Below are 25,865 nucleotides of genomic sequence, written 5' to 3'. Positions count from 1 at the left end.
ACAAAATGTCAAAGGATTCACTAGGAACTGGGGATGTTGCGTGCACCCGATGGTCTGGAGAGGACGAAGCTCTTCGAACTTCTCATCAAAACTCTTGACTCGATTCATCGCTTATTAGCTAGACCTTTTTCTCCTCGCTTTTCAATTGGTCTCCCACCTGTCTCCAGGAGTAAATGGAGCTCCGTTCAGGGCGCGAAAAAGGTCAGCTACAGATTGTCTATCCGACATGTTTCTTACTCTGATCGCGTTTTGTCGATGACTATGACACCCACGCACATTCTAATAATTTTCTAGTTTCGTTTTACTTTCTAAACTGCGTTTTAAGTTTTAAATATTTTCCTTTTTAATTTTCTTTATCTAAAATTTTGTTTTTCCCGCTATCTTTATAACCGTCGACGTCAAAGTCCGGTGTCGCCGACTCGATACTTATATAATTTGTTTTCTTGATGGTTTAACTTAACAAATTTTACATCTTTCTTTTTTTGCTCTATTTCCGGGCCTCACACCTCTTCGGATATCCGACACGACTCAACCCTCGTTAAAACTTTCCATCACTTTACGAATGATAGATATCAGTAGTAGAAATGAAAGGTACAAGAAATTTTGAAATGAATACAATAAAATGAAAAAACTATAGAGTCCGAGTGCAAGTTACTCGCGCGCCGCCCTGGTGGAAAATATTTACATAACACATAGGAGAAAAATGCGAAGGGTTTCTTCTCCATTTGAACCATTAAAGTGGAAAAAAATGAGACATTCATTTATTCACTATTAGAGAAGATGCAAATGTTCTACTTTAATTATTGTTTACCTTCAATTGTAAATAGTATTTAAGTATTAAGTGTAAACAGTATCAAGTTTTCACAATAAAAAAATTTCACTCATTTATAATTGGTAGCTGCAGATTTACTAATACTACACAAACAAACATTATTTTATCTACATATGGAAGAAGTGAAATGGGTAATCTACAGTTCAATATTTCAAAAATTTTAATTCTACCAATGGGCTCTCTCAACGTGAATTCTTACACGAGCAATTTTGTATGTTTCGTCCATTTCGTTACCACTAAACTGCTTTTGATTTGGTTTTGAAAAAGGAGGCATAATTAAAATAGAATTTTTATTTTCGACAGCCAATTTAATTTCAGGAAACCCTCTATCATCTATAACAACATCTCCCTTCTCCAGTTTTTGCATTCGTTACAGATTCGTTTATAACAATCATTTGTTATAAACGAATCTGTACCCACTAGAAAAAAAAGTTATAAGTCCTGATGGATCGTCATCAAAATTTGCTACACCACTAAAATGACATGACCTATGATTTTCTCTATATTTTTTAAAATCATTTTAACATGAGAAACTTGAGTTTCAGAAACATTGTTACTAGTCATGCAAATAAAAATTCTTACATCTCCAAACTATTCGTTTGTAGTCTCTGTTTGAATTCCAAAGTCACGTTTTTTTTTCTTTAGGGTCTAAAAAATTGTCTTCAATTGCTACATCAAAGTGTCTTTCTGCTTCTTCAAATAAAATGTTCCTTCTGTTCATTAGGCGTTTATATCTCTTCATTGACTGTTCATGTCGATAATTTTCTTCATTGCTTCTTTTTTCAGGATAGATTGTTGAATTATAAATTGGACATCTTGGATCTTCACTTTTTTCCCCCATCTATAAAATGCATACTACATATCCGTGCTGATTTAGAGGGTAGCCACTGTGATCCGTTTTTACTAAATTTACAAGGATATTTTTAGAAAATTATTCGTGTCAATTTTTTAAAAATTAACAATAAATTTTGTATTTCTTACTTTTGTCTTTTAGCAAAATTTATCCAAATTTGGCGCCTCTGTTTAAGGTGTGGACGTGCCGGAAAAGAATAAAATGAAACTTTCGGCGTTACATGTTGAGTGTTTGCTAGTGTATTAGAACATCCAAACACAGAACAATTTACATTTGATTTACCCATGTTTAATATTATAACTCAAATACAAATTAAAAAACAATAAGCGATTTACTGTACTAGGTATCGATTTCGAAATGTCTCAGATACAACGCATATGCATTCTTTAGAGAACTCCTATGTGTTATGTAAATATTTGCCACCAGGGCGCGCGCGAGTAACTTGCACTCGGACTCTATACGAGTTTTTCACGAACTATAGAGGGCGCTGTATTTTTACAAAATGGCTACTCTATCTGGGTCGTTTGTTAGTCGTCAGTGTAAAATGAATTATATATTACTATCTGATGTAATGAAATATGCTACTTGTAGCAGTTCATCGAGAAATTTTATAGAAGGAGAACAAGTATTACTAGCAGGACACGTCATTTTATGTGGTATTGTCGAGAAAAACGAGCAAGATCGTGCTGTACATTTTTGTGCTCTTTGTCTGCAAACATCAGCATTGACTTCTATCCCACACAAAATTACTGGAATTTTAAAGTTTATCGACATATCATATAAAATTGACAGCGTAACTTGTTCCTGTAAAGCTGGACAATCGGGAAAATGCAAACATTGCTTGGCAGTATTACTCTATCTTAACAGGTAAGTTTGTTTTTTTCTACAACACGATACGTATTTTAGTGTAATATAAGTAGCTAATTAGTATTGAAGGTTAATTAATTAGGTTTTTTTAAGATTTAATAATGTTTATATTTACTTCTAGATTCAATATATCTTAATCTAGTAATTCTTTACGTTTTAGTTATTATACTACATTCTTTCCACTTGCTTTTTTATTGTTTTACCTCATTTTTGTAACAATAAATAAATAACTAAAATTATGATGAATTTATTTAATTATAGAAATTAATATATGAAAAAAGTTTGGGTAGTTGCTTAATTAATAATGAATTATCATTATCTTTAGAAATAACATAGAAGGACTTGAGAAATTATCTAAGACAGACTTGGAATGTTCTTGGAACAGATTAAAAGAAAATGTCCATTCTAATTACGAAATAATACCAATAAAGAAATTTTGCCATACTGGATCTAATATTAGCAGACTAGCTTTAAATATTGATCCCGAAAAATGCTTAAACATTTTAACAGAAGTTACACCAAATTCTTCACTAACAAAACATATGTAAGTTTTATCTGTTTTAAATTATATGAAATGATTGGTATAATATATTAAGTTTATTATTATTATTATAGGAAAGGACGGAAAAGCCTTGCATCATTATCAGAAATAAAGAGAGATATCAACAGAGTTAATCAGAATAATGATGTCAATGTCAATGCTATTTTCTCCCACATTCAAAATTTTAGTTCAATTGGAATTTTTAATTATAATAAATTGTATTATACAAGTGTTATAAAAAAAGAATTAATATTAACTTTTAAAGATATTGGTTTAGAAGATTTGCCAAAAAGTTTGATTTGTTATTATAAAAATAAAGTTATGGTCACCAATGAAGAATGTAAGAGAATTTGTGTGAAAAGTAAAGTAAATAAAATATTATGGAAGAACGAGAGGAACAAAAGAATTACAGGCAGTATATGCTATAATTTTTATACATACCATTTCAATTGTAATCCGAATTGGAATGAAAAATTTGCAAAGCGCAATATTTTTGGGGGGAATGAAAATACAGCATATGGCCTCTTGCATGAAAATGATGCAAGAGAATTGTATTCTTCACATTCTGGCAAGAGAATTGTAGAATTTGGCCTGATTATTTCACCAGCTTTGCCATGGTTAGGATATACTCCTGATGGAATAATAATAAAACAAAATATTCCAACTTCTCTTTTAGAAATAAAGTGCCCAGTAAAGGGAAGGAATGAACCTATTCAAGCCTTAATTCAAAAGAATGCATTGAAATTTATTACAATTAATGGTGAAAATGTTGAATTAAGAAAGAGACATAAATATTATGGTCAGGTTCAGCTAGGGTTACTAATAACTAATTTGCCAGTGTGTGATTTTGTTATATATTCATCATTTGATAATTCATTTATTTCTTTTGAAGTAAAAAAAGATGATGAATTTTTAAATAAATTTATTTCAATATTAAAAGAAGTATATTTTAATAAAATGCTTCCATTTTTAGTTAATGAAAGTAATGAGTAGATTAAAAGTATATAAACATTTAAAAAGTTTTTTCTTTTCTAATACATAATGCTTGTTTAACATGGATGTTCTAATTGAAAGATTATCTTGTAAATATCTTATTAAATGAAAATTGTAAAAAAATCTTGTGTATGAATATCTTATTAAATGACAACTGTAAAAATCTTGTGTGTGATAATGTATTAAAAATATAAACAATTACACAATTATTAAAATAATTTTTATTTACAATATGGTAATTTTGAATTAAAATTTGTCATCTGACAGTATAGGAGAAGAAAGATTCCCTACAGCTGTTGCAATAATTAAAAGTTCATCAATAACAGAAGTCATTTTCCAGGGAAGTCTTGCTGAAAATATCTTAAACTGTTTAATTCGCTGAATAAATCTTTCAACGTGCACTCTGGCACATGCAATATCCTTTGTTCTCAGTGCTTCACATTTATTTAGTTGTTTATTTTTTTTCAAAAATGGTGGTTGAATTACTTCTATTCCTTTTTCTAAACAAAGTTTATCAATTAAAAAGCCTTTATCAACCATCACTGAGTCACTATAAGGTGTTAATAAATTTAAGATATCACTCTGTTCAAAGATTGCCTTATCAGAAGTTCTGCCTCCATATGCACTACTTAAAAATGTTGCAATTCCACCTGGTGAAACACCTATTAAAAATTTTATAGTTGTGTCACCTTTATAGTGTGAGTAGCAACGTATTCGACACTTTAAACACTTTGGTCTCTGCACTGTAATTTCTGAGCAGTCCAAAATTACTCTTACATTACGAAACTTGTCGAAACATTTAGGCATATTTTCTAAAATATTTGTTTTTGATGGCCAAACAATTGCACACTTAAGTACGGAAGCAAGAATTTTCACACTTGGGTAAAATATTCTACTTGCAGTTGGTACAGAACAATGAAAAAATATAGATATAACAGAAAAAGAAATATTTAATTTCATTTTGATTAGGACCATAAAAAGTTTATCTTCAAAAGAAAAATTAGTATTACTGATTTGTTTTGTTTTACATACATCACTAAAAAGTTTAACAATAGCATTAAATAGTTCAAAAGTTGGTATACCAGTAATGGAATTTAGTTGGGATTCTGTCTTAATGAAATTACGTATATTTACCAAAAATTCTGCAGTGGATATTTGTATGCCAACTGATCTGTGACATTTTAAATTTTTATCATAATTAGAATTGCATAACATTAAAAGTGTTTCAGCAGCTTCTCTATCATTAATTTCAGACTCAATTGCATGGGAAGTTTCTTCTATTTGTTCTCTATCACTGATTTCTGACTCAATTGCATGGGAAGTTTCTTCTGTCTGATACGTTTTTTCTGAAAACTTATTTCTTTTAATTCTTTTAGAACATGTTTTTGTACAAATACTGCTCTCTGGTAAAAGTAAACTTGGTACGGCAGTTTTCTTTAAATGTCTTCTTTTACATGCATATGCTAAAGTATAAATAAGAATTATTTCACAATTTGAATAGAATTACATTTTATTGAAGATAATCCTATAGTATAGGTTAAAAATGAATACAAATACTAAATTACTTTATATTTAGACTCTATGCAATCTTTTTCAGTTTGATTTTTTAATACTATCGAATTACAATAATCTAAACATATTTATAAAAACACGATAGCATACTTACATGACAAAATATAATCTTCAGGAGTAAAATGTTTCGAACATACTACCATATACTTCGTAACTTTTTTTCCAATTCTTAGCAGTCGAATCCACTCTTTCCGTCGGTTACATTTCTGAGATTCTCCGAATTCTGATTTACGAAAAATCATCTGTTTTTCATGTGGGAATACATGAAAACTTATATCGGGATCGCGTATGGCTTTGGAATTACAATTTGGAACACAACAGAAAGCTTTACTTTTACTATTCATCTTTACTGCTGACAATATACGAAGAACATTCGAACGACCCAGATAGAGTAGTTCTGTTTTTAAACACCAGAGGGCGAGCATCCAGTGAAAAACGCGAATACAAAAGTTAATGAAATAAACTGGACGTCCACTGAAACTCAATCCTCCTCGTCCGACTAGTCTTAACCCCCTTCCCCTTCCAGTGTGGACATCATTTATGGACAGCCCGTTATAAGAGAGAAGTAAAACTATGAATTTTACCAACAAAAGCATAATTTGATGGAATGGAAATAGATGAAATGAAAAAATCCACGTAACAAGCTTAAATGAAAAGCAGTGTCTTATAAAAACTTATAAAATAGTTTAACAATAAGTAGGCTAATATTTTTAATGTTGAGAATAAACAACAATATTTTATTTCTTATTATTTATAAACAAAATCAGAATAAAACAATCTATTTCAAGTGAAATTGAGTTTTACATAATTGAAATTTAATTACTTTTACAGTTCAATAACTATGAAAGTGATGTAAGTCCATTTACAACCCAGAAAGACTATATTGGTCGTTTAGTTAAATTCACATAGAAGTCTATGTAATCAACTTGTATACTTATAAAGTCATAGAAACATTGTCAAACTTAGTACATTTTATTTATATTTTTGAATGAACTAAATGCAAACGTTTAAATATTTTGAAAGAAGAAAAAATGGACTTACACCACTTTCAAAATAAACAGTCCATATATGCAAGCCTAACAGAAGGTGAGGTATTTTATATTGTAGTATGATAGACTGTAACTTATTAGTAACTTTACACAGGCAAGATATTGTGTGTTAATTTCCAAACACACTTACACTTTTGGAAAATAACTGGGAGACTTTATGGTGATGATGTTTGCATTATAATTTTTCCCATTTAAAATAGAAGTAAATAACAGCTTCTAGTAAACCTCTGATTTTTCTTTATTCCCTTTATTTTTATAATTTTCATATATATATAATTAAAAATATAATTAATAGTTTTACATAAGAATATATTATATATTTATGTATTACATGATAAAACAAAAACTAATATGATGTAAAGACATTATTTTAAACCAAATTACTTTTAATTGGTTAAGTTATCAAGTCTTTATATTTTACATTAATAAGTAATTGAAATTGCAATTTATTTCATTATGCTAACAAAGTGAGTTTTTCAGCCCTTCTTTGATTTAACTGAATCATTCATGATCAGATTATATTTCTTGAGCAAAATATCTGAAAAAAAAAAATTCAATAATATATATTTTTGTAATTTATATACTCAAAGAATAAATACATTTTTTTATCTAAACTACAGTAATGATTGTAAATAAATCAGAAAAAAAGTAATCAGTTCTAATATACAGATCTTATAATTTTCATAGATCAAAAATTATTATTAAAATGTGAAAAAAATTATTTCTGAAATACTAATTGATCATACAAACAACTTTTTCACTTTCTAGCACAATTATTTAAATAAAAGTGGTTTGAAAACATTTGTCCAAACATTAAATTGTCATTTAAAATGGCTGATGGTATTTTTACACAATTAAACATATAGAAGAAACTAAGCTGTCTGCACATTTCTGCACAATGTGATAGAAGTGTATAGATGACTTAGTTTTTATATTTTTAATTAAATAATTGTGCTGGAATGTGAAAAGGATATTTGTATGATATACCATATTTACTCGCATATAAGACGAGGTTTTTATTTATTTTTCACTGCTTCAAAAACCTAGGTCGTCCTTTGCGTTTTTGCAATAATTTTGTGAACTGTGTATTTGCACTTTTTACCGGATGCTCACCCTCTGGTGTTTAAAAAACAAAAGTATTTTATCTGGGTCGTTTGAATCCTTCTTGTGTATTGTCAGGAGTAAAGATGAATAGCAATAGGAAAAGCAAAGCTTTTGAATTGAATTCCAAAATCATACAGAAGCCCGATACAAGTTTTAATCCATTCCCACATGAAAACAAATGATTATTTGGAAATAAGAATTCAGAGAAACTTGTAAGTGTAACTGACGGAGAGTGGATTCGACTGTTAATAATCGGCATAAAAGGTTTCCCATTGTCCAGCTTTACATGAAGAAATTATGTTGTCGATTTTACAAGATTTTTCATTAAAGTTTAAAATACCAGTAATTTCTGCGGGTCAATGTGTGCATTTACATGCATTCATTATTTTATTTGTGATTAAACGAAATAAAATTAGAATTGTATTAATAAATCTACTTTTCTTTATTTTGATCTTTAAAGTCACATCTCGTCCTATATGCGAGATCGTCTTATAAGCAAGTAAATATGGTATTTGAATTATTTTCTGGTTGTTATTACTACAGAAGAATTAAAAAGGATAATATGAAGAAAGTAATCATGATTATTCTATTGGAGAATGGTGGAAAAATAAATACTAAAATTTCTAGAATTTTGCTATTAACAAATTTTCTATTGGATATTTTTTGAAATAATTTGCTGATTATGAAAAAATCAGTAATACAGTAGTCCCTCATTATATCGTGCTTGTTGGAAGACAAAGAAAAAGCACAATATAACAGAGTACTAAAAATTCTAAGCTTTTACTAAACAGATTATACATGCTATGGAATCTCTATTCTCTATTCTTTCATCAGCAAATGTTTCTGATATAAAATAAGCTTAGCTTTTCAATACTGAATTTTATTCATGGTTGTATCGTATTAATTGACATTTATGTAAACATCAATACTGTGAATGCCCATTTAGCATTATTATTTCTTTAACAATGACATTTACAAAGAAATTTTACAAAAAAAAAATATTGTCAATATAAAAACAAAATATCAGTTGTGATTTTATTATACAGTACTATATATTTCATAATAAATTGCTTATTAAAAATTTATGTAATTTATATTTTTCTATAAAAATTATAAATACAATAATTGAAATTTTAAAAAATAAATATTGAACATATAATAGAACATCAAAACTTATAAAATTATAAAGTAAAAATTCTCTAAAAAGCAAAATAAAGTTACTACTGTATAAACATTTTAAACTTTCCATTCAGAAACAAAGAAATCTTTTTCTTATACATTATGCAGTGAATCTGAAATTTCACAACTTTACGTGAATTGATGGTATTAAGTCAATTTACATAAAGGTTTTTAGGTATAGTTTAAAAAAAAAATTGATGAATAGCACTTGTGCATTCTTTACATTTCTATTATGCACACCCATACAATAAGTCAACATTTCACTGTAATAGTTTTAATATTCTTAACAACAAAAGTGTATCTTTAAATTGTAAAAGAAAAACTTAATACAATTTTTGAAAAATTGGAAGAACTACATGTCTAAGTACAAAATATCTCAATAGCATGCGTTAACCTAGTGTTCCTCAAACTTCACCTGGTAGACCTGTTAATAATCTGTCAGTTTCCTAGTTTACTGTCAACATATTTGCCTAGACTGTGGACCAAACATTGTTGAGAAATCTGCTACCAAAATTATTTCAACTACTTGGACATGAAAATTTCTACTATTCATCACTACACACTGCAAAAATTTTCAATGGTATCAGATAAAGAAAGCAGAATCTATTCATTTCATTCTGAGACAGGGGTGTAACCACAGTGGGGCAGGGTAGGGCACTTGCCCTCTGGCTCATTTAGTCAAATGAAAAATTATAGGTCAATAGGTTATAATAGTATTGTGCAGCAAGAAAGCATGTTTGAATTGTGGCGGGAAGATGCTATCGTGTTGGTCAGTGATGGGAGCACTCTGGTGAACAAGTGGGGAACTGGCGGTTCAAGGTCTGGATGGTCTGTGGTAAGACTTGTTCTTGTTCTACAGTTAAGAAGGGCTATCCTTTTAGCTAGGACTTTGCCCTGTAAGAATATGAAAGAAGAGTTTAGGAGAGTTGATGATTAGGAGGAAGAGGAAATAAAGATAGATAGGACAGTGTGAAATAAGAAATAGCCCAAAGCCCCTCCATGGGATCCCATGGGCGCTGCCTTGCATTTATTAAGATCAGAAAACAATTACATTTGAACGTATGTACATATATACAAGGCGTTAACAACGTTTATACTCCATCGTTGGGAGAGCCGCTCGGTGGATCGAGAGCCTTACTCTCCTTAATAAATTTGATGATGGCTTTCATCAAATTTTTGTTGTCGATGAAATTGTGCTCATCCGGAGGCCAATTGAAACCTTCCTTGAGACAAGTCCCCATCAGTTTTAGTCTTTGGTCTCTGTATTTGGTGCAATCGTAGATCAGATGTTCTACGGTGTCTTCAGAATTTATGTCGACGTCGCACTTGTTGGAGTTCTTCTTCCTGAAGCGTTGTTAGTAGGCATTGAACGCCCCATGTCCAGTGAGAAATTGTGTGAGTTCGTAGCTTGGGTAGAAACTTTAGTTTTTGTGTTGTCTTTCGATTGAAGGAATAAATTTGTAGCATTGTCTTCCGGTGTTTGACTTGTCCCATTCCCCTTGCCATAGGATACTGATTTCTTGTCTTATATAGCGGTACACATAATTAACTGGGAAACGAGTGTATGTAATGTTTGAGTTCGTCCTTGCTTTTTTCGCCAATTTGTCAGCAAGTTTGTTGCCTCTATAACCACTGTGACTTGGTATTCATTGGAACAAGATTTCAAATTGCTGTCCTAGGTCATGGGCAAGAGCAATTAGATCTGCTGCGAGTGGCAAGCTGGTTTTCATTGTTTTGAGAATATATAAGGCGACCTTGCTGTCCGTGAAAATGGTTATCTTTTTTGGCGTTGTTAAATTTAGTTGTTTTATGTATGAGAAGGTCTTATAGATCACCCATAACTCGGCTTGGGTTATAATGCATTCATTCGCCAGCCTGAAAGCTGCCTGATACATTGTCTTATTTCCTTTTTTTGATTATGAATCCAGATCCTACTCCCTGGTTGTCCTTTGATCCGTCCATGTATATTGTTATTAGCTGCTTGTTTTCTTGATTTGTGGTATTATCGTATTCCAACAGGACTTTGTATGGGCACCTCATCCTGGGGTCGATCGGTAAATCCTTGATTTTAATTTATGGTCTATCCTTTGAATGAAATGAGAGATGTCCTTTGTTTTGTCTGGTGGCAAGTTGCCCTTTTTCTGTAGTTGTTCTATATCAGACTCCAATATATCAGTGAAATTCTTATTAAAAAGCATCCACTCTCAGGTTATCTGTTTTCCTTTTAGATGTATAGGTGTAAGGTTTGAAATGACTAATAGGGCATCTGTTGGCGATGTTTGATATGCTCTACAAATCCTAATCGCTGATTTCCTCTGAATTGATAATAGCTTCCTTTTTAATTGAACTCTATCTAGAGCTGCATTCCAGATCTGAACTCCATAGAGCACCGCAGGTTCTATAGCCTGTAAGTAAATTGTTTTGGTATGCTTCGGGTGAAGACCACAAGTATTCCTAGTTATGCTGCTTAGCTGGTTAGATCTTGCTGTGGCTTTGTTGCAGACATAGTTGACATGATGCTGCCAATTTAGGGTCCTATCGAACACAATGTCCAGGTATTTCATTTGTTGCACATTCTTTATCCCTTTCCCATGTATTTTCACTCCAATTGCTCTTTTCAATTGACTTCTTTTATTCTTTCTGGTTATTACGATAGCCTTGCATTTCTCGTAGTTTATTGGTAATCTGTTTGTTGCTCCATGTCCCAATTTTAGCCAGTGTGTTATTTGCAATTTCTGCCACCTGATCACAATTTTTGTGCGCGACCATAATCAGGGTGTCATCCGCGTATGTCTGTATTCTTAACTCCTCTGTGTCCTCTTGTTGCTCTAGGAGTTCGTCCAAGACCAAATTCCAAACACCCGGTCCGCATCTGGACCCTTGCAAGCACCCTTTTGTTACTTCTACTTCCACTTTGATGTTGTTGGTATAAAAGCCTGCCGTTCTTTTAGATAAATAATTTTTCATTAGGTTTGTTATGTTGCTTGGACATTTTGTTTTTATTAGCCGGTTTATTACACTCGGCCACCATAAATTATCAAAAGCCTTTCTGAAATCAATCCTAATGAGCATGACATGTCGACCGTGTTCCCATGATTTATGTATAAAGTCTGTAACTTTTAAGATTGCATGAATTGTTGAAGTCCTAGGTTTAAACCCGTATTGTTTGTAGCTGCTTTTCTTGGTCGTATTTAGGTGCCAATTAATTCTTTTAATGATCAACCCATCCAGCACCTTCCCCAAGACTGGGAGAAGGCTAATTGGACAGAAGTCTTCAGGTTTGCTGGCATTCTGTGTTTTTTGGAATCAATTTGATATTTGCTTTTTTCCACGCAGCTGGAAAGAATCCTGTCCTCAGACATTCATTGTATAAGTATACAATTGCCATGGGTATTGCTTTAAATGCATTTTTTACTGTTTCCGCAGTTAACCAAGCCTGGAGATTTTCTATTTGCTGTCGATAGTATGGCTTCTTGCACTTCTTGAAAAGTAAAATGGCTGTCCTGTATTTGCATAGATTGATGTTGTGTTGCGTTCCTCATTTTTTTTTATGTAAGTCTGAGTCTTTGGTTTTGTCATCGATAGGAAAATGGAATTGTAAAATTCTTCTGGTGTTCTCTATAATATCCAATTCCGGGTTATTCCCATTTCCTCCAATCAAATTGGGAACCTGACATTTCCTCATTTTGTTGAAAATTACTCGATATGGCACATTCCATGGATTCCTCCTCAGTTCTTTTCCACAGAAATCCCGCCAGGCCTCTATATGCGTGCTATTTATGTCTTTTTTGTATTCTTTTAGAGCCTTCCTGTATTCCTCCTTGTGATTATTTCTAAGTTCGTCATTTCTGGCTCTGGTCATTTTCTTCCTCAACTTTCGGACGTTTTTCTGCTGTTCAGATAAGTTATTTGTCCACCAGATTGTTCTTTTTATGTCTGTTTTGATCATTCTTGTTGATAGCCTTTCCGCTTCCTGGATTGCTTTTGTGATATGTTCTGTATATTCATTCATGTCTTCTTCACTTTCAATATCGTGAAATCTGTATCTTCGCCAATGGTCAGCAAAGTATTTGGCAAACAGGTCCCAGTTTGTTTTCCTTGTATATCTGTAGTTCACCATTTTTTGGTCAGTTCTTGTCATTTTGGCATAAATGAACCTATGCTCACTCGCCGACTCCTGAAGGAGTGTCTTGCAGGTAATGATGTTGCCACTTATGCCAATTGGGGCGAGGAAGACATCAGTCCACCCTTCGGCGTATGCCATGAAAAACGTTGGGTAGTTTGATATGCTAGCGGAAAACAAGTCATGGCTATCCATCAAGTTATTTATTAACCGGCCCCTGTAGTCCTCTCTTGGGTGGAACCAATTAGGAGACTTGGCATTCACATCACCCACCAAAATATAGTTATTGCTATTGAGCTGTTCAATCACCTTTTCCAATTCTGCAATACAGCTTTCATCCTCGTCCTCTGGTGTAAAATATAAACTTAGAATGTAGAGTTGTGGGTTTTGATATACAGCCATCGTTGTTATCCGTTGTGTTGTGAGATGTGGTATTGCTGCTACATCTAGATTCTTGTCCTTCACTATGATCCCACATTTTGGCTTCTAACCATCAAAGATTATAGAATGTTCAAGGTTCGGATTTAGAGGTAAAGTTCTAGTACCGTCTATTCCCTATTTAAGTGCTGCAATCGGTATGAGTAAGTCAGTTGAGTGAGTTGGTGCATTTGAGCTTGTTCAGAACATACAGTGAGTGAGGTTTATAGTAGACCACCCTATAATGCTTAGATACATTCCACGTTAATCAAATTTTATGTTGTAGGAATCATTAAATACATGAGCCAATCGCAGCCCGACACGTGTAAAGTTTACGGACTAACGCTCTTTGAAAGGTTTTCTTCTATAAAATTAACCGATTCTAGACTAATTCCACTCAACATTTCCAAAACACATATAATTTTTTGGGAATAATCCATATAAACTATGCTATAAACAAAAAATTGTAGGATTACTTACCGAGTGTGCACCGTTCGACAGTTGCTCAAGCTTGTTTTCGTCGCGGAACAGCGCACGAAACGGCGGCCGCGATATCTGATAACGAATTTTTCGCAGAAAAATAACTTGACCTTTGGAGACATCATTAATATAAATAATTTTTATGGCCGTTGAATAAGAAATGTTTCTTTCACAAGAAATGTGTAAAATTAGTGCTGTATTAGACTTACGGTACCTAATTTACATACTGTACAGACGATAATAAACTCAACTTACTAGCCTAAACTCTCCGTTGTGTGGCGCTAGATGGCGGAAATTATATATATAATTATAATAAAGTTACAATAAATTAAGTTAATATATAATTATATATACAGTACCTAATTTATATATAATACTGTACAGACGATAGCAAACTCAATTTAGCCGCCTAAACTCTCCGTAGCGTGGCGCAGGGCGGAGGAAAGTAGTTCGGTTGCTCATCCATTATTGGTCCAGGTTCTATCAATCTTGTTGCGACACGGGTCGGCAACGACGTTTTAGGAGTTCCTTTATACGAATATTGCTACAATTTTTTCGCTACATTATAGGAATTTCCGTTATAGGAACCCACGTTATAGGGGGGTCGACTGTATTTAAAATGTCGTTGCGTCCATGTGCAACACTAGATTTCTTATGTTGTTTTAAATTAATAAGTGCTGTATTTACTTGTATTGTGTGCTATAAGTGTTTTAATAAATCCATTAACATTTTTCACGCATTTATTTAATTTTTGGACCACAACCCCATAACAATATCAATCTAAAATGGATATTAGAAACTTTTTAGAACTTAAGATATATATCTATATTATTTTCATTTGAGTTGATAAACAATCTAATTAAAGCAACCTAAATCTTTAGGAAATGCAAAGACTGTTTTTTTTTTTTTTTTTTGTTGTAATAGTGATTTTGATGTCCTCTAAAAAAAGTTAAAAAGTCCTCTAGCAGTAGCAAACACAATTATAAAATTAATAATTGCAATAAAAATTGCCAGGATGAATTCACATTCAGAAACTTTTTTAGAGCTAGAGGACTTTTAACTTTTTTACATTTGATGGCAGTCAAGTAGCATATAATAAAAGGTCAGTTCTGCCGAAGATTTGTTAATGCCTCTACAAATATGTGAAAGGACTGAAGGATTTGGACTCATTCGTATGTATAGTCTAGCAAAGAAATATATTTTTTCTAAATGGTTGATTTTGCAACTAGCTACTTCTGCTAGTTGCAAATAATAAAACAAATTTGTACAAAATATTAAAGGTTTTTTAAGATTGAAGTTTTTAGTGTAGAAAGTCCATTCAAAAGCTTAAATCTTAGTTCTTTTAATTTTTTTGGGAAGTGTAGTAGTAGTTATTTATTTTCTTTTAGGGAAACAGAAGAGGAAGCAACCAATTAAAAGTAGTAGCGAAAGTGATAGCAGCAGAGAAGAGAAATCAAAGCAGAATGTTGATGCTTGTACAACTGCACCTATACCTGCACCTATTGCTGTTTTAAGTGCATTAAGTGGATCTTTGCTACTATCTAATTCTGGTGCACAGGATGAAACGTATTTTGATAACGATGTGGGTTACTTGGCTCGGATGTTTGTTTAGTATGACTGCATCTCAAAAAATGGAAGTTTTAAAAAACTGTTGGTCATCAACTCCAAGTTATGACTTTGTAAGGATGATGTGCAATTAAAAAGAAAATTCAAATACAGCTGATTGGTGGATTATGCTCCTTGGCTGGCATATTCCAAGAAATTAAAGGGCATGTTATGCATTTACTGTGTATTGTTTCCACCAACTAACGTGCATGTTGTTTTGGGTTCTTTCATAGTGAGGCCCTTTACTCGCTATAAAGACATGCACAAATTCATGAAATCTCACACATCATCTCAGTGGCACAAATCAGCAGCCACAGCTGCAAAATGTTTTGTTGAAAATATACCTGTTAATGTACAGCTGATTTCTGTCCACCAACAAGAAAATTATTGCATCAATAATTTCAACTATGATATTTTGTGGTATACATGACCTACCTTTGAGGGGCAAAGAACATCATGAAAGTGTTTTTGAAGACTTGGTCAAATTCAAAATTGACACTGGTGACCACACATTAAAAGAGCACATAGAAAAGAGTGCAAAAAATACCACTTACATGTCACCACAGATTCAAAATGAAAGAATTGGTCTATGTGGCAATGTCATTAGAGACAACATCACTACTGACAAAAAGAAAGCATGTGCTTACAGTATCCTGGCAGATGAGAGCAGTGACATATCAGGGAAAGAGCAACTTTCCATTGGGGTTAGATTTTTTGACAAAGAAAAGATGATGATTTGTGAGGAATTTCTAGGTTTAATTTATAGAGTTGACTGATATGGATGCAATTAACAACTTTAGCCCTTCATCGAAAATGCATACCTACCAAATATATCAATGCTCTGTGAAACCTGTTTGTCTCAAAAATATAAAAGTATTGCCACATTCAAGGAACATTATGTGCAAATTTTATGGTGCTTTTCAAATGCATTGAGCTGCTACAAAATCAGATTTCATTGTTAGCATTTGTCTCAGAGAAAAATATTCACTGCTCCTGCAACCAGTAGTAAATGCTCTTCAGTCAAAAAGTGTCGACTTACTTCAATGTGTAAATCACACAAAAAAAATCACACAGACATCATGAGAAAACATCATGAAAATGTGGTTGTTGAAAGTTAGTGTTATAGCAGAGACTGAAACAATCGCCAAGCATCTTGGAACAGATTTCATTATGCCGCAAGTCATAAATCATCAGAAACATCATGTGAATCCACCAGCACAGACTCCTAGTGAGTTTTGGAGAAGATCACTAATTATTCCGTACATAAATTCATTAATAATGTCTCTGGAACAGTGTTTTTCTGAGGAGAACTTGCCCACATTCTCATTGCTTACGTTGCACCCTCACATAATGCTTAATATGATGTATGAGGATTGTTTTTAAAAACACTACAACTTTTGTACTTACTACAATTTGAATGATTTCCTCAGTGAAGCTGAACTTTGATACAACCAATGGAAAGAAAAAAATGTGCCAAATGCTGAACTGAAGGAGATAGAACTAGCTGCACTAGTTAAAGAAATGCAATTGTTCTACCCATCCATAAAACAGGCACTACTTATCACTTGCACAGTCCTGCACAACATGCACTATTGAAAGGTCCTTCGGCACCTTACACAGCGTAAAAACTTGGATACGATCAACAATGACAGAAAATCAGCTTGTTGGTCTTTGTATGATGAGTGTGCATAAAAAGACTGTTCTGGGAGCTAAAAATAAATTTGATAAAGAAATTTTGACAAGATTTAGCCAGAACTCCCATAGGCTAGTGCTGAAATAAGATTTAGATAAGTTTGAATAGCATTGCAACTAATTACTTTTAGCATTTTCAACTGTTCAAACAAAACCATTTTTAAATATGGTTTTATTTGGATGCAAAAATAAGATAATGTTGTTTATTAAAAAACAACATTATCTTATTTTTGCTCCTCATGGAGAAAATCCTGATTACACCCTTGTTCTGAGATGAATCTATCCATTCTGAATGAATGGCTTGATTGATGGGAGATGGAAATGGAACACCTGAAAATCTGGCAAGGAGGGATGCCTCCCAGGAAGACTTTCTACACAAAACTAACTCTAGTTAGGTGTTAAATTTTTGAATAAAACCTGGAGAACTCTATGTGGCCAGCCCATGAGTGAGATGCAAACCTGTGACCACCTACCAGTGTTTTATCTGCTAATCCATTGATAGGCTAAGCATATAAGAAAGCCAGTATAAATTACCAGGGCCCAGACTTAGCTTGTATTGTTTAAAATTTCAAGTAATTTCAAAAAATTATGTTTTAATGAAATTATTTAAATTGTAAATGTATGTAACTTATCTTATTAACTTTAGTTAAAATAATTTAACATAAATAATGTAAAGAAGTGTTTTAGAAGCTAAATTAGACAAAACAGTGATGGTGGAAAAATAATATTGATAATATGGAAAGTTTCCTTTTTACAATATTTTTCAATGTTCATTACTTGAAGTTCATCCTTAACTGAAATTTTTTAGCCTTAGAAAAATTCATTCTGAAGTGTCATAAATAAATTTGCATTTTTAGATGTCAAAAAGTCCATTAATTACTGTCTGTGCTAAAAATAAAAATAATCAGTATCAATAATCAATCAATAATCAATAAAATTGAATTCAGTGCCTTTAATAAAATAATATTGGCACATTTTTTTCTTTCCATTGGTTGTATTGTGGAAACTCGTAAGACTTATTGGTCTCACTAATTGTGAGTGTAGGTGGTCCACCACGTGGGGAAGAGAGACAAAGAAACCAGTTTGTAATAAGTTTATAGAAGTATGACAAAGTACATACGTTTTCATACAATTATAATGACGGTTCACAAGATACAATTATAACGACGGTTCACAAGATACAATTATAACGACGGATCACAAGGTACAATTATAACGACGGATCACCAGATACAATTTTTTTTCACACATAAAAAAAATTCTCACCGTTACAATTCTATAGTCCTAGCTGTTACACTCATTGTAATCCAATCTGATTCAGGAACACACCAACAAAAAAAAAAAAAACCAAGTCCACAGTAGAAGGAGCACCACGTGTTCCTTGACTCCTCTTTCGATCCACGAGGTAAGAAGGGTCCACCCCTATCCGGTCCATGGCCTTAAATACTTCCCTTACACCTTCCCCAAGTTGCCACCCCTTTTTCCCCACGGCTGAAAAGTAGCCCAAAAAGCAAAAAAAAAAAAAAAACTATACGACACGTATAAGGCAGAGGGCTACAACTACACAGTATCAAAGTTCAGCTTCACTGAATTTTATTTCTATTAATTCACTGAGGAAATCATTCAAATTGTAGTAAGTACAAAAGTTGTAGTGTTTTTAAAAACAATCCTCATACATCATATCAAGCATTATGTGAGGGTGCAACGTAAGCAATGAGAATGTGGGCAAGTTCTCCTCAGAAAAACACTGTTCCAGAGACATTATTAATGAATTTATGTACAGAATAAAATTGAATTCAGTGCCATAAAGGAACTGAATTCAATTTTATTTCTATTAATCAACATATTACATCAAGTTTATAATTGTATATGCTATCCTATGATGATGGAAACGTGCTTAATTAAAGCATTTTTTAATATAAAATAATTTTATGTTAACTTATCAGTTTAGTGTTGCATGGCAAATTGTATGGTAGATGTATTTAATTACATATATGATTTAATTTGAATTTTCCAAACTATGTACGGATAATTATTAATTGGTTCATAAATTATGGTTTTATTTTGTGTGCAATAATTTTTGGGGAAATTTTGGATCCTGAAAATATTCTGCACCCCTTTTAATAAGTTGCATTGCACCACATTACTTCTTGCTGCCTGCAGATGACTACATTCAGTCAACCATATTGTGAGCAAAAAAAATTAATAAAGCAGTGAATGAGGTAAATACCCTAACTTTTCCTGACTTTTTGACAATTTTTGATAAATTCCCTGACTTTCCAAGTGCGTAGAAACTCTGAGTTTATTAAAGCATAGAAATTGATAACCCAATCTTATGAAACAAACTGTATGAGTATTTCTTTATCTTCTATATCTGTGTTTGTAAAAAATTCAGGTGATACTTCATACTGTAAATTATCAAAATTTGTAAATAAATACGAAATATCACCTGATCTTTTTGTAAACACATATGCAGAAAATAAAGAAATACTCATTTATAATCTTCTGTATGATGATGTGACTTCAAATTTGATTGCCAAGATGATTAAAACATTAGAACCACCATTCAAAGATATGTTACACTCCTGCTTAAAGCTTTATATACTGTACTTATTTGATATGCATAAACCTCAGTTTTTCCAAATTTTTGCAACCATCTAAAATTTTTAGTCCACACCTGGAGTGGTCACAACTCCCTGTGCCAAAAAAGTTTCAGTTTTAGACAGTTCACTAGATGGAAACTACTCTATAGGTTTACAGTATTACATTAATACATGGCACAAATTTTCATTTCACATCAATTTGAGCATTTTATCAATAGGTCTAAAGTATAGCAGTTAGCAGTCTCAATAGTATGACAAAGGTGTGCCTTATAATTGAGAATATATGGTAGTAGCCAATCTAAAAACTTCCGAAAATTTAGTAGCCCTCTAGTGGCAAAAAAGATACAAAATATCAATGAAAAGGCAATACATATTAAAATAGTAATTGCAAATAGGTTTTTTCAAAAATTAAGTTGTTTTCAGAGTAAGGCATATTCAAGAAATTATTGAACAAAACCCTATTGGTATCATATATTGTACAGTACCTGAAATAATTGTACAAATACAATAATTATCGTACAGATAGCAATGCTGAAACAATATGCTAATTTTTACAAGTATTGCCAGGCTTTACGAGAAAATGTTGCCAATAAAGAACAGTATTTTGTAAAGCAGTAGACAAAAAGTAGCCAAAAATCAGAATAAAAACTGATTAGCTGTAGTCAAAGGATTTAACTGTTAAATTTGATATATTTTTATTCTTAGTACATGAAAATCAGTGTTTCAATTTAGTACCCTCTGTTATATGAGTAAAATGACTAATGCAGGATAACTTTTTCTTTCAGTTAAAATACAGAATGAACATTGCAGGAAAAGGAATGATGTAGGAACGAAGAATACAGGAAAAATTAACATTATATATATACATGCTAATTTGATATGGGAACAATAGATCGAGAATTCACTGTATTTTTAAAATGTAAATTATTTTAAAATAGAAAAAACAATTTTTAATTACCTGAAAAATAATTACATATATACAAATACTTTTTGAGGATCATTTTCAATGTCTTGAATTATTCTACTCAATCGACGATTAATGTTATCTGCTTGCTGATCTCCCATTTTAGAAATTAAGTTACATTTTTCATAAAATAAGTATGGTAAATTTTTATTCTGAATATAAGCTTGCAGATGTCTCAGCATCTAAAAGAAAAAAAAAAAAAAATTCAGACAATTATTCAATATTGAAATTTTTTACTATAGATAAACTAAAGTGCCAAAAACTTAGAAACAGCAGCATGTGCAATGTTACTTTCTTCACAGGGGAAATACTTTGGGCTAAAACATTTACTTTGACACCATAGGTATGATACCTATCCATTTTATATGAGCTTAGTTAGAGTAGCAATGGGCCATGTAAAGGATTTATTATCGTTTGATCATGGATAGATTGTTATAGCAAGAGCATTGGCCACCTGGCTTTATCAGTAAGGTGGCCAATGCTCTTGGATTTTCTCGTGCAACAGTTTCAAGGGTTTACCAGGAATATTTAAATTCCAGACAGACATCAGCAGTGCATCACAGAGTGGGTGTCCATGGCTGATGAAAGAACATGATTGTTGATGGCTAACCAGGTTATTAACCATGCAACAAAGGGCAATTTGGCATCAGATCACATCAGATTTCAACAGGGGCACTGCTGAACCCATCAGTCAATGCACTGTGCAACATACACAGCATTCCCGTGTATGTTGCACAGTGCATTGTTTGGAAGTTGCTGACCCACTCTGTATCATTACTAACACAGGAATCAGGCAATGCACCCATCTGGGCCAAAGAACATCAAAATTGAACAGTGGATGACTAACACAGTGTTATTTGGTCAGATGAATCTTGTTTCCAGCTCTTTAGAGTTGATAGTCATGTTCATGTGTGGTGACAATCACATGAAGCCATGAATCCACCATGTCAGTAAGATGTTATGCAAGCTGGTGGCAGCTGTTCTGGTTTGGAGTATATTCTATTGGTGTGAACAGGGACTAATGGTGAGATTGCAGTCAACTTTGACAGGTGTACGTATACTAATCTTGTGTCAGATGTTTTGCACTGCTTTAGGCTTGCTATGTTCCCCGACAGTAATGGTTTGTATAAGCAGGATAATGCTAGTCTCTACAGGGCATGGGTGGCACAATAATGGTTCAAGAACACTTGACAGATTTTCAGTTACTCTCTTGGCCACATCGGTCACCAGACTTGAACCCCATAGAGTACTTATGTGACTTTGTGCAAACATTACTCAATGCCTTGCAGAACTATCTAACAGATATAAATGAATTGCGGAAAACCATTGAACATGTCTGGATTGAGATACTTGTGCAACAACTCAAGACATCTCATATAGTCTATGCCAGTGTTCCGCAACCTTTTTCTACTTGCGGCACACCCATGACTCAACACGGCACACGAAAATGCTATTCCCCTCAAAAATGTATGATATGATACTATTAATAGAATTACGTAATGCCACTAACCTATTATTATTGTTATTAAACAGACATCAACACCTGTGAGCAAAATTTTTTTACATATAATTTCTTAGAATACATAAAAATGCGTGGCTTGTAATAAAGAATAAACAAACATCATCTTATTTCATCAGTACTGCAGCAGAGAATGAAATACAAGCATAAGAAACACAATAACTGTGATAAAAATATATAAATAAAATTTGAAATTAACAGAATATGCAAAAGTTCACGTCACGCCTTTCACCATGTGACGGCACACTGGTTGCAGAACACTGGTCTATGCCACATCATGTAGCCGCTGTTATTCAGGCTCAGGGAGTAGCTATACATTATTAGGTAATGTGTCTAATGTTTTGGCACTTCAGTTTAATTGTGCATATATAGACTCCACTTAACACTGATTTGATATAATGTGGTCTGTTCGAAGCCTAAAAAAAGCTCAAAATTTATGCTGATTTAAATTATCATGCCATTTCATGGATTTGTATATAATACAATTATTGGCAAACACAAACCAATCAGCAAAAGGTGGCAAAAAGGTGTACTTTCTTTAAATCTATGTTTGTTTTGTGCAATTTTGGAAAAAATATAACATCATGGATGACATAGGCAATATCGACTTCATTTGGCAAGAATTAACTGATAAATGCACGAACAAAGTGTGGAAGAAGTTATGGCTGAGATATCCAAGAATTCTCAACAAGAAGAGCCTATAGCTGTATCGTTAGGTTGACCAAACTCAATCTAATCAATATAGCAGGACTAGTAGATATAGATGAGCAGGATATTGAGGAGTTACAACAGGTTTCTGGTGAGAACCTTACCAACAACGACCTTCGAGAACTGGCAGAACATGGAATTCGTGTGGAACTGGAAAATAGAGATTCTGAAAATGAAGAACCCAAAAAATTTCTCTACAGATTTCCTTAGTAAAAGTTTGGTAATGATAACCGAAATCGTTGATCAAATTGTAATGAATGATCCAGATTTTGAAAGGAGTGCAACAGCAAAACAAGGCGTTTTGGATGTAATCTTCTACTACCGACATTTGCTTAAGGAAAGAAAAAAGCAACAAATGAAACTTCACGACTTTATTGCAAAAGAACAAGAATTTCAGAAAAGTCAAGACCTTTGTCACAAAAAATGAACTTTACATTTCTGTGTGTATATGTTTATATGTTATCTAACATATATTATTATATAAATTAATATAAAAATAACTTAAAATTAAAGTAGAATTTGTTTATTTTTGGTTGCATGTTCTCTTATTCCTATTTACTCTATGTTAAAATGACCTCATTTAATTCTGTTTCGCTTAGCGCTTTGTTGTCTAGGAACACATCCTGTGTTAAGTGGGGTCTTACTGTATTTCTATAATAATTTCTTTATAATAGTTTGGAATACAACAAAACCTTGCTAAATTAAACTGCATTAACTCAAAGCTTTTTACAGGCCCCTACACAGTATATAGTGTTTTTTATGGTATCTGGCATTTTTTTAAAATGGCAGTCTCTGTAAAGCCAGGCTTTCTGCCTGTTTGTTTACTCATTGAGTTTAACACAGTGGTTCTTACCTTTTTGAAGTCACAGAACACTTCAAAATATCAGAAAAATTTGCAAAACAGCAAAATCACTAAAATCATAAAATAACAACAAAAATTTACATAAACATATCTTTTTATTAAAAATTATAATTACAAATTACATAATAGTAAAAAAAGTAATTAAAAAATTATATTTGTAAAAACTCTGTAAGTAAAATAATAAACTGATCCTGCCAAAACTTTTGTGTTTCCAGTAAATTACAATGTTTACTTGAGCGAACAAACGTTTATGAATCTTCACCAAGTTCTTCTTCAGGTTCAAAGGTGTTCTAACTTTGAAATGCCCAGAATTTGAATATTTAAATACCATATAAATCAAGAGTTTGAAATTCTGACATGCAATATTTAAGGACACAGTCGTCAAACTAATGCTTTAGACAAATATTATATGTATAAAATGGCATTAATCTTGGGGATCATTCTCATATGCATACTGCCATGCATATGTGGGGGCCGAGGGGGGGAAATTAAAAAGAAACTCAATGAACAATAATATGTGATATGTATCGTCATCGTCTCCCTTACCGTTTGGATTGCCGATCAACGACATGTGGAAGCAGTTGAGTCAGAGATAGATGCTTCGTTTACAAACAACACAACCGTTTATTAAACACGAAAAAAGCTTACAAGATTTCTGTGATCCTGGAAGTTCTGCGGTGGCTGCAGCCTCTGGGTCTTCCTCTCCTTTCCAAGATAGTCCCATTTTGAAGGAGTGTCCCTTGTTCGTGAATGAACCATTCCATCACATCTCAAAGACTCCGGGACAATACGGTCGACTTCTGTTGATGTAAAGATGTCAATCTGAGGTCGGGAGATGGAGACGAAGATGGGTGCAAGACACACACACAACAACAGGTCCATCACTTGGAACTTTCGGAAGAAGAAACCGTCGCGTCCTTGAATTTCCGGGGTTTTATCCGTTTTCTCTCAGATTCCCCTTTCCGATTGGTCTCTCCTCGTCACCTGATGACAATTTGAAACCTTTCGGGGGTGTGGGAGAGGTCAAAATCGAAGTTTAATTCGATCTCCAACTGGAAATGATTGATGGACTTACATTATTCTATTGTTTAAAAGTTAGTGTCGCGTTTTCATAAAATAAAAATCTATTTCTAACTACTATATATTTTTTCTCTAAAACAATTATTTTAACACGAATTTTAGTGAGGGTTCGGACCTGTCCAGAGCCTCACACATACGATATTGTGTCATTGGCCTTATAGTTTATGCAGTTCCCTATTCTTTCAGCTTTGTAAATCTCTAATTTTTCCAATGCCCGTATGTGATCAGTTTGGAATGATTTCCTTATTAGAACTGCATTCTCAAGGTCAACATATTTATCTGGGTCCGATGCATATGTTGCCAGTGCTGTGGTGTTCTTACCCTTGTCTATGTCATATTTATGTTCCTTTAGCCTTTTTTGCAATGATCTTTTTGTAGATCCTATATACACTAAGTCTCTGTGAAACCTATTACACTGGACAACAATTTCTTCTGCTGAATTCAAAAATTACTATAAAAATGATTGATTAGCTCTTGCTTTGGAGCAGCGGTTCCCAACCAGTGGTCCACAAGAGCTAAAATATGGTCCGCGAAAGCTTTAAAACTTTTATTCATTTTAAATTATAATTTAAAATGATTGACATAATCTAAATAATACAAAATATACGAGAAAGGTTTTTTAGTAAAATTTGTAAAAAAATGTTTCATTACAAAATAGTGCATCTTCAATTATTTCAAATTTTCGTTGGCATTTTTCTTGTAAAACTCCTCAGATCAGTATATAATAAAACTACACTCTATTATAGAATATATATTTATGCAAACATGACAGCCCTCCTTGACTCAATCAATTATGCTGAGCACAAGTGGAAAATATGTGGC

General features: G+C 32.6%; 5 protein-coding genes across 12 annotated transcripts in view; 2 read left to right on the top strand and 3 right to left on the bottom strand.

The window, feature by feature from the left end:
• The first annotated feature begins 2,152 nt into the window (after positions 1-2,152).
• LOC111640164 lies at positions 2,153-4,276 on the top strand. Its single transcript, XM_023386164.1, has 3 exons — positions 2,153-2,552; positions 2,878-3,096; positions 3,168-4,276. The coding sequence occupies exons 1-3, from the start codon at positions 2,188-2,190 to the stop codon at positions 4,084-4,086; spliced, it is 1,503 nt and encodes a 500-aa protein (XP_023241932.1). The 5' UTR covers positions 2,153-2,187; the 3' UTR covers positions 4,087-4,276.
• Positions 4,277-4,284: 8 nt separating this feature from the next.
• Positions 4,285-6,097, bottom strand: LOC111640163. Its single transcript, XM_023386162.1, has 2 exons — positions 5,753-6,097; positions 4,285-5,549 (listed from the first exon to the last, which is right to left on the bottom strand). Exons 1-2 carry the CDS (start codon positions 6,081-6,083, stop codon positions 4,333-4,335), a joined length of 1,548 nt encoding a protein of 515 aa, XP_023241930.1. The 5' UTR covers positions 6,084-6,097; the 3' UTR covers positions 4,285-4,332.
• Positions 6,098-7,049: 952 nt separating this feature from the next.
• Positions 7,050-25,865, bottom strand: part of LOC111640160 — an 88,461-nt gene continuing 69,645 nt past the window's right edge. For 7 of the 8 annotated variants that reach the window (XM_023386155.1, XM_023386157.1, XM_023386154.1 and 4 more), the window contains exons 7-8: positions 20,869-21,056; positions 7,051-7,245 (exon numbers count right to left, since the gene is read on the bottom strand). In XM_023386155.1, coding sequence (XP_023241923.1) covers positions 20,880-21,056 — 177 coding nt within the window. In that variant the 3' untranslated portion in view covers positions 7,051-7,245; positions 20,869-20,879. Of the gene's footprint in view, positions 7,246-20,868; positions 21,057-25,865 lie in introns of all 8 variants that reach the window. The other variant, XM_023386161.1, reaches the window with a different exon arrangement.
• On the bottom strand, positions 12,529-13,515 carry LOC111640169. Its single transcript, XM_023386169.1, has one exon. The coding sequence runs from the start codon at positions 13,513-13,515 to the stop codon at positions 12,529-12,531; it is 987 nt and encodes a 328-aa protein (XP_023241937.1).
• LOC111640168 (52 kDa repressor of the inhibitor of the protein kinase-like) lies at positions 16,023-16,391 on the top strand. Its single transcript, XM_023386168.1, has one exon. The coding sequence runs from the start codon at positions 16,023-16,025 to the stop codon at positions 16,389-16,391; it is 369 nt and encodes a 122-aa protein (XP_023241936.1).

The sequence above is a fragment of the Centruroides sculpturatus genome, unplaced genomic scaffold, assembly GCF_000671375.1.
Source record: "Centruroides sculpturatus isolate CEXI.00-Female unplaced genomic scaffold, Cexi_2.0 scaffold1064, whole genome shotgun sequence".
In the NCBI taxonomy this organism is placed as follows: Eukaryota; Metazoa; Arthropoda; class Arachnida; order Scorpiones; family Buthidae; genus Centruroides; species Centruroides sculpturatus.
This window is presented reverse-complemented; position numbering and strand designations above follow the sequence as displayed.